Consider the following 10116-nt stretch of genomic DNA (forward strand, 5'->3'; position numbering starts at 1 on the left):
ATATACACTGTATCACCCACCTAATGCCTCAAGTCATGATGGTAAATTTGAGGGAAAGTCTTACAATGATAAAAGAAGTACTAACAAACTGGATCAAGATGTTAATATACTTCTGATGGATGATTTCAACTTCCCCAACATCAAATGGCCCAAAGGCCACATAATCTCAGGAATGACATGCAAAGAGTGTAACCAAACAAAATCTCAACTTGACCTCACAAAAATGTTGTTCATGAAACAAACAATACTCTCCCCAACCAGGAATCATGATATAGATCTCTGTTTCACCAACAATGTCATATCCACAACATGAAGATAACACCAACAATCTTCTCACACTACAACATGGTAGAACTGACAATGTATGGTCCAAAACCAATTAATGATGTAATGTTATTACCAGTTCAAATATTCTTGTGGCAGATTCAAACTCATAGGCAAACCATTCACCTTGGAGAAAATTTCTTGCTATAGCCAAATGGTGTAAATACACCTAAATCAGCTCACAGTGCTACTTATCCAGGCTGTGAGATACAAGCATTTTGGAGTGGCTGTCTACTCTTCAGTCACAGAAACCAGACAGGGGCACTGCAAGCTGATAAGAGAGATTGTTTCTCTTATGCTATTCCAGTCATCATATGATGAGTAGTAGCACTAATTATCAGCTCACCGTATACAAATTACGGGGTGGGAGCACTATGCATTGATGTGTATAAATGCAATGTTATTACCAGTTCAAATATGCTTGTGGCAGATTCGAACTCATAGGCAAGCCATTCACTGTGTTTTGTCATGGAGAAAATTTCCTGCCCACTGATTAGCACTACCTCTCACACACACACACACACACACAGAAAAAGTATGTGATAGTAAAAGATATTACTCAAAGTTATTTAAGAAGGAGAGAGAGAGGTATTGTAAATGAACAGAAAATTAATAGAAAAGTATGAAAGATATTCTTCAATGAAGAATTTGAGAAGAAATTTTATTTATTTTGAAAAATGTGTCAGAAGAAATTTTCAATAAAGAAATTTAGTTTTAACAAAAATAATTCTTTAAAGTGTTTTTTGAAGATTTTCTTTAGCTGATTCATCTTGATTTGATTGGTAGAAACTTACAGATGCATCATAAAAATTTACAACCATAACAGTTATATTGTCTAAAGAACCTCTGTAATAAGCCTGTAAGACTAAGCTTTTGGCTCCATAATGTGGCTCAGAGAGTCTTTCCTGAATATAATTCACAGCTTCTTCATTACTAAAACAGTCCCAAAGACCATCTGTGGCTAAAATTATAAACTTTGGTTGTATCACATTCAGGTCAAATATGTAAATATCAGGTTCTGCAATGAGATATTTTTTTTCTTTGAGAGGATAATCTCCCAGGGCTCTTGAAGTTGCTAGAACACCTACAACTCGCCAAACTCCATTAAAAGTGATATAGCCTCCAGCTTCTTTGATACGTGATCTTTCTTTCAGCTAAAAAAATAAATAAAAAAAATAAAATTCTTTGAAAAAAATACTAAATGAAAATTTACAAATCTTTATACACATACAGCAATAGTTGTTAAAGGCACACAAAACCTTATTAGCATTTAAATCTTTTGTATACAATTAAATAATTGATAGATATAACATTAACTACTTGTTGACATCTTTTTAATTTTCTGAAATGGTAACAGTTCATAGGTGCAGGAGGGGCTGTATGGTAAGTAGCTTGCTTACCAACAACATGGTTCCAGGTTCAGTCCCGCTGTGTGGCACCTTGGGCAAGTGTCTTCTACTATAGCCTCGGGCTGACCAAAGCCTTCTGAGTGGATTTGGTAGACAGCAACTGAAAGAAGCCCATCGTATATATGTGTGTGTGTGTGTGTGTGTGTGTGTGTGCGTGCGTGCGCCAGACACACTCACTTGACATCGTTTGACAACCAATGTTAGTGTGTTTATGTCCCTGTAACTTAGCAGTTCATCAACAGAGACTGATAGAATGAGTACTAGGCTTACAAAGAATGAGTCCTAGGGTCAATTTGTTTGACTAAAGGTGGTGCTCCAGTATGGCTGCAGTCAAATGACAGAAACAAGTAAAGAAGAATAAAGTTTATCAACAGAGAAACTCTTAATGTTGTGCAAAAGATATACTTTCATTAACAACTCTGTTGCAAAAATAATTTCAACCAGTCTGTTAGAACATAGTTGATTTAGTAAATTAATTCCAGTAGCTTGTAGTCTATTGCTCTTCATAAACTTTAAACAAGTCAAATGTGAAGTATTAAAATGGAGAGATTGATAGAAAGAGAAAGATAATCAGATTAAAAGTAAGGGAAAAAAGAACACCATTACCATGATGGAAGATAGGAGTTCCAGTTCCAGACAAGGCAGGTGTAAAGAAACATTGAGGTTTGTAGTTAACCTTTTCATTTTTTTTGCACTCAACAAATGTTTTAACAACTGAGATATGTTGGGGATTGGCTAACCTCTTATACCCAATTTTTCTCTCAAAACATGAACGCTTTTATATACAAGCACACTGACAATACACATCTAGCAGTGTATGCTGGTTTCATTTCTTTCAAGCCTTTGCATGTCCTTTGCTGTCGCAGCCCACATTTGGCTACTATGTAGCTGTTTGTACATAAGTATCATACAGCAGCCTTTTACTCTGAGGGAGAGACCTTTTGTTACCAACAAAGGTAATAGGTCTTTGAACTTTTCCCAGCAAGTTCTTATTCTAACAACTACACTTTCAGAGCATCCTCCTCTGCTGCTAATCATGTCACCTGGGTAATGAAAACTATCTACTATTTCTAAGGATACCCTTGGACATTTGAAGAAATGTATTTCCTGTATATTCTTAGTGCTTATTATACCTGCACATTTGCCACACACAAAGACTACTTTCTCTGTTAACCCTCCTGTGATTCCATTGTACTTCTAAGGTTCTTTGATTCCAGTCCTTACTTCCACACCTGAAATTTCCTCTGCAGAAATTCAGCTATAAGAACAAGGTCATCGGCATAGAGGAGCTGCTATGAGCAACTGGTCTCAAATTCCTCTAAAAGACTATGATAAACAAGAAAGGGCTGAGAACCAGTCTTTGGTGAACTCTTACCTGCACATTAAATTTGTTGCTATGCTCACTGCTGACTTCTACCTTATTAATAGCATCACTGTACATGGCTTGGATGGTTCTCACTAACCACTCATCTACCCTTAACTTACATATCAGCTACCAGATGAGGGAGCAAGGAACCCTGTCAAAAGCTTTCACCATGTTGACAAATGCCAAGTGTAACAGATTATATTTTACTCCACAATATATGACCACTCTGCTTGCTTTACCAGTGGTTAACATATCTTGCATAGAAAATTGAAATAAAAAGTAGAAAGAAATATAAATTAAGTTAAATAAACTCTTCTAGCTCACTTTAAGCATCAAATTTGCAAATTCCTGTGAAGTAGTTTCCAAGATTTTTAGAAGCAAAGTTAGACAATGGAGGAAGCTAAGAAATTTATATAAATAAAATTATATTTTTACAAACATCTACGAACAAGAGGAACTATGTACATTAATTACATTTGACAGGTATTTGTCCTCATCTTGTTCATTGTTAACACAATGTTTCAGCTGATATACCCTCCAGCCTTCATCAGGTGTCTTGGGGAAATTTCGAACCTGGGTTCTCATTCCTAAGGTATTTTTTGATGTTGTTATATTATTATAATAATATTATTCTAATAATATAACTCGAACTCGGAGTCTTGGGGTTAGTAGCCCATGCTCTTAACCACTATGCCATATGCCCGTGGGTCCACCATAGGTCAAAGATTTATTGAAAATAGTGAACTGAAATTAGATGATGCAATACAAGCACAAGCATTAGAAGAGGCTTGAATGAATGCTAATCCCTACAATTCATAATCAGCACATATTTTGCTAATATAGTATCAGAGCCTTTATAATATAATGTAGTTCTAATGATTCTCTTCCTCTGATTGTTATTAGAAAGAGCTATAAATACATTCTTTTTTTGAAGTGGTAAGATCCATAAAATAGAATTTTTCTGCCAAAGAATCACCATCATTTTTGTGAGGTTAAAAATGGTCACTACTCAAAGGTATTTCAATCTAATGACAATGATGATGATCAGTCATCAAATGCCATTTTTACATCTATAACTGTTTCAGATTCCAGTAAAAATTATTACAACAATTTAAAATTTTCTGTACTTCCTGAATGATTATTCACATTCTTTTTATCATCAATATAAAATTGCATATTGAATCTATCTCTGAGAAGCATTTACCTCACCATGCCAGGAACTTCTGTCTCAATTAGCTAGCTTTGGTATGTCCCTCAATTTTATGTTGTGTTTTTGCTAATATCAATATAGTTGAGTGGTTTTTGTCTTTTAATAGGGTGTAGGAATCTTCCAAATATAACACCTAATATAGCCTGGTGTTCAGCACAATAGCAGTGGCCAACCAAGTCTACTTTGCATTGAGCAACAGTAGTAGAGATGGGAATAAATGTATCCATAACTCGCTTCATTGGTCTTGTACTAGCACCACAAGATGCTTTGAGCCTCCACAAGAAGCCTGGTATGCATACCATCAAGGTATATCTTGAAGCTCTGTCTTTAAAGTCCAAGTTTTGGCTCCATAGAGGAACATGTCCTGGACACATGCCTAGAAGAAGGCCAGTCTTTGACTTTGAAATACTTGTTTGCCAGATGTTTTGAAGCTTACTACATGCACTTTGAGCCTGTCCCTTGCATGTCAAAAAAGTCTTTCTTACTGTTAGCAGCATACTGACCTCTTTGAGTCATGTACGCAGTTTCCTTTGCAGTGAGAAACATTGACTTTGGTTGCAGCATTCTCAGAGGTTGTTACAATAGTAATAGCTCTGACAATATCATCTGTGATATCGTAGTCCAACAGGATATGTAACCTTACCCTTCTTTTGACTCTTTCAAATGTCTTGGAGAAATCCCCAAATGCAGTTGATGCCTTTTGCTTAGAAGAGATTTTTTCAAGGACAAGGATATGTGGTGTTGTGTTGATTTCCCTTGGTGGAAACTAATTTGGTCCCTCATAAAATGATGGGATTGATATGAGAGATTCTTCTATTAAGTAGTAAGAGTTGTAGATTTTTTAGTTTAGATGAGAAAGTGTAATTCTTCTGTAGTTCTGTGGCTGATAAAGATCATCTTTCTTAAAATGAACTGCACCCAAATAAACTATTGGGTAAATTTGAATGTCAGTCTACCTAAATTCTTAATCCAATTTTTGACTTTTTGTTTCAGTGCACAGAGCTCTATGTCACTCTTTCAAAGATTTTGCAACAACAGTTCCAACATTAAGAGTCAATTCAATGGTTAACAGAATGCCAAAGTCAAATCTACTATTAGTATTAAGAAAAGGGCTAAGAATGGAGAATAACTAGCAATAAATCTCATGTAACTTAACAGTATTTCAAAATAGAGGAGTTAAAAAATTATCTTACTTGTTGTGGTTTATGGTCAACAGTGAGTGGCAATGTATTGCCATCCTTATCACACATGACACCTCGAGAATCACCAACATTTGCAACAGTTAGAATGCCATTTTTTAAGACAGCCACCAATGCAGTTGAACCTAAAATTGTGAAAATAAAAGTTTTAAATCAAATAAATGTTACTAATATTTAATCACAGTCATGTGTGTTTAAAAAGCAATTACAGCATGAAGATAATAGAACAATGATTAGAGGAAATTCATAGTTGCAACACATATATCTTACATATAGTAAAACAAATGAGTCCTGTCAGTCACACTTGGGGGAAAGAAGAGTAAACAACAAACAGAGTGGGAGTGTGTGACAATCAAAGGCAGTAAAACATGCAAACAACCTTCAAAGATTTTGCCCTGAAAGATGCTGGCATTTTACTCAAAATAAAACAGCAAATTTTTTTGTAAATTATATTTACTTTATCAGTTTCACAAACACACACAAATATCTATATGAAATTAAATATTAAACACTTTTGTTTTCAAAATATTATTGTTTACTTAACACACACACATATATATATATATATATATATATATATATATAGATGTATGTGAACAAGAATATATGTATGTAAGTACACACACTCTTTTATTTTAGTCCATTTTCCTTTTCTGATACAAGCCCTTATTTCCTTTTCCAAGTAAAGGATACCATATTTTACTGATTTCATCAATCTAGAAAAAGGAAACAAATGTGTATGCGTGCACACATTCACACATGCATATACACATATATATGTATGCACATGCATAGATGCATATAAATATGTGATGCCAAGATACAAGTGTGTATGTATATATATATATATATATACTGAGAGAGAGAGATATGCTAATGTATATATATATGGATCAAAACTGTTTGGCACTTAAAGTTTCAAAGCATGATGCTTATCCTCAGCCATTGGAAATTTGAATGAGAAATCGTTTGAAGAAAGTCAGATGTTATTACTAGTAGATGGGCTGTGTTTGGTCGAGAAAGGTCATGCAGTGTCACAGTTTGATGTTGATATTTCAGTGACAACAATTACTTGGAAAATACTGTATGGACAGGAAATCGACCGTGTGGTGGACAGGAAATTGGTCACATGGTTGGAAGGGAAGTAGGAAGGGGTGGTGTGACAATATATCTATAGTTATAACAATGCACACATATGCGCAGATATGAATGTGTGTGTGTATTTGTACATGTGTATATAAGATTGTATGGATGTGCGGGTGTGTGTATATGCATGCACACATATGCATGTGTTTGTGTGGATGTACAACTGTCATCATCATCATCGTTGTTTAATGTCCGCTTTCCATGCTAGCATGGGTTGGACGATTTGACTGAAGACTGGTGAACCAGGTGGCTACACCAGGCTCCAATCTGATTTGGCAGAGTTTCTACAGCTGGATGCCCTTCCTAACGCCCACCACTCCAAGGGTGTAGTGGGTGCTTTTACGTGCCACCGGCACAAAGGCCAGTCAGAAGGTACTGGCAACGGCCACACTCGAAATTGTTTATTTTATATACCACCTGCACAGGAGCCAGTCCAGCGGTACTGGCAAGGAACTCGCTCAAATGTCTTTTCATGTGCCAGGAAGGCGACGTTGGTAACGATCACGCTCAAATGGTGCGATTTACGTGCCACCGGCATGGAAGCCAGACAGCTGGTGCTCTGGCAACGATCACGCTCGGACGGTGGTCTTAGTGATCTACTGGTACAGATACCATCACGATTTCGCTTTCGCTTGCCCCAACAGGTCTTCGCAAGCCGACTGAAGCTTTGTGATTGAATTGGGTAGGTGGAAGTTACTGCCGCATGTGTATATGTCTGTGTATGTACTTGTGCCTCTCCGAAAGAGAGAGAGGGAACTGTATACGTATATATATGTGCATGCGTATGTGTGTGTGTGTGTGTGTGTGTGTGTGTGCGCATAGGTGTACATGCACACACATACATAAATATATATATCATTGCTATATGTTAAACTGTCGTATGTCCAAATTTGACCAAATGCGTTTTTTTCCATATTTAATTTTGCTTGCAATAGCTGGTTCTTACGGTCAAACTATCGTATCGCCAGCTGCTTCAGATGAAAATTGTCAAAGTGTAGAACAACGGTCTAGCATTTTTCAAAAGTCTAGTAAGTCTCACATGTGACAGTTTTGCAAAAATATTTCCAACTGGAAATATATATGCATGGAGTTACAATTTTATGCACCCAACAAAGTATTATTGTTAAGCTAAAACTATTCTTAATGTAAAAAAAAATGGAATGGTGAAACTATTTTTTCGTTTTCTGAAAAAGCAACATTTTGAACTTATGGTACTTTTGCATAATAGCAATGATATATGTAAATATATATATACACATGCACATATATATACATATGAGTGTATGCATATATGTGTGTGTATATACATGTACACACATGTGCACTCATACATATGAGCACATGTATATGCATACTAGTGTATATGTTTGTGTATGCATACTGGTGTGCATATGTATACCCGTATGTTTGTACACTTGTGCATGCATTTGTATTTATGTGTATGTACACACACACACACATATATATATGCACACAGGGTACACTTGTATATCCACTCACGCGTGCGTGCATATATATACTTGTGTGGCTGGGCATGTACAAGGAGTGAGAATATGTGTGTGGAGAGGCATGAACAAGAATTGGGGATTGGTGATTGGCGGCCCTGCACATGGGGGTTGGTTAGTGATACTAATCTTGGTGCAGGCAGTGCAAGGGAGCAGCTGGTGCTAAGGTGGTATATCCAGGTTGTTGGTGGCCAGTGGCTTGAAATTTACCAGTAGAGCATACCTCTGGTAACAGCAATAGGAGTGATCATACTTCTCGTTGACGAATATTGTGGGTTGGTAGAGGATTGCAGTTTTTTTGCAGAGGCAAAGCTGGCAATTAGGGACACTGGGTGAATATGGTGGTGTCCTATCAACAATAGTGCACTTGATGCTGGATGTTTCATCTTGGTGGTCATGGAGTCTCCAGAGAAAGGGAGACAGGGAAGTAGGGTTCTCTTTATCCCTGAATCTGAATGAGTGCATGTGCTGGGAGTATCAATACGTAAGTATATATGTTACATTACACTCTCTGAGTGGTTGGCGTTAGGAAGGGCATCCAGCTGTAGAAACTCTGCCAAATTAGATTGGAGCCTGGTGTTGCCATCCGGTTTCACCAGTCCTCAGTCAAATCGTCCAACCCATGCTAGCATGGAAAGCGGACGTTAAACGATGATGATGATGATGATGATGATATGTATGTATAAAGTTGTCCAGAAAGTTCTGAGCATTTTTCAATATGCAAAAAGAGATATAAATAATTGACCTTTCAATAAATTTTATTCAATGAAATAATTTCCATTATTATTAATGACCTTTGCCCATCTATCAGGCAATTTAAATATTCTATCAATGTAAAATCTGACTAGTTTTGAAAAAAAAAAGTCATCTAGATGCATTTTGACTCCATCTAAATTGTTAAATGTTTTTCCTAGCAATGAGTTCTGTAGAGACAAAAACAAGTGGTAGTCAGAGAAAATGGCAGATGGTGTAAGAGATCCCAGTCAAATTCGTGTAATTTTGTTCAGACAGCCAAATATACATGTGATCGGGTATTGTCATTTTAGAACACTACCTCTTTCCTGTTGACAATCTCCAGCCTCAATTCTTTGATTTTTTGGTTCAAATTAGCCAGTTGATGACAGTACACATCAGAATTAATGGTCTGGTTTAGTGAAAGAAGCAGCCTTTATGATCCCACCAAACATAAAGCATAGCTGTTTTGGCATGGATATTCATCTTTGATTGCTGTTTTGGGAGATCCTAATGTAAACTCCTGGATCTTTTCCACACCACGTTTTTGCACACAATCCATTTTTCATCTCCAGTTACAAGGTGTTTCAAAAAAGCATGCTTTCATTCCATTTCAAAAAGCATATCACAAACAGAAAACTGGTTCTAGCAATTCTTTTCTGAGAGTTTGTGAGGGACACATACCTTATAGTAAGAAATGTATCCTAGTTTCACTAGGTGTTCATGAGCCATACTTTTAGAAACTTCCAACTCCTCTACAAGTTCTCTAGTTGTGATATTTAAGTTCTCTTTGATTTTTGTCTTCAAAATATCTTCATCCAATTTTGAAAGTTTTCCACTGCAACTGTCATCTTCCAAGCTAAACCCAGTTTTAAATTTTGCACACCACTTTCAAACAGTTGATTCACTTACAGCATCATCACCATAAACTTCACTAATGCTTTTGCAAGTCTTTGCAGCATTTTCTCCTTTTTTAAAAAAGAAAAGCATAACAACACAAATATGAAATTTTTGGTTATCCATTTCAAATGTTAATAAAGGGTAACTGGAATGAAAGATAAATCTATTTTTAGTCAGGAGCAAAGAAGAGACACCCAACCACTTGAAGCAATACCAAAGTTTTAACTGTGTTATGTTTCAAGTGTGTCCAATGAAGCATTAAAAGTTTTACCTTAAAAATACTCAGAACTTTGCGGACAACCTAATATATATGTGTATATATATA

At 36.2% G+C, this 10116-nt stretch overlaps 1 protein-coding gene across 1 annotated transcript in view; it reads right to left on the reverse strand.

Annotated features, from left to right (window-relative positions):
- Positions 1–945: 945 nt before the first annotated feature.
- Positions 946–10116, reverse strand: part of LOC106878821 (protein phosphatase 1L) — a 62283-nt gene continuing 53112 nt past the window's right edge. Inside the window, exons 3-4 of the mRNA XM_014928162.2 lie at positions 5503–5633; positions 946–1478 (exon numbers count right to left, since the gene is read on the reverse strand). Of these exons, the coding sequence (XP_014783648.1) occupies positions 1056–1478; positions 5503–5633 (554 nt within the window). The 3' untranslated portion in view covers positions 946–1055. The remainder of the gene's footprint in view (positions 1479–5502; positions 5634–10116) is intronic.

The sequence above is a fragment of the Octopus bimaculoides genome, chromosome 19, assembly GCF_001194135.2.
Source record: "Octopus bimaculoides isolate UCB-OBI-ISO-001 chromosome 19, ASM119413v2, whole genome shotgun sequence".
Lineage (NCBI taxonomy): Eukaryota > Metazoa > Mollusca > Cephalopoda > Octopoda > Octopodidae > Octopus > Octopus bimaculoides.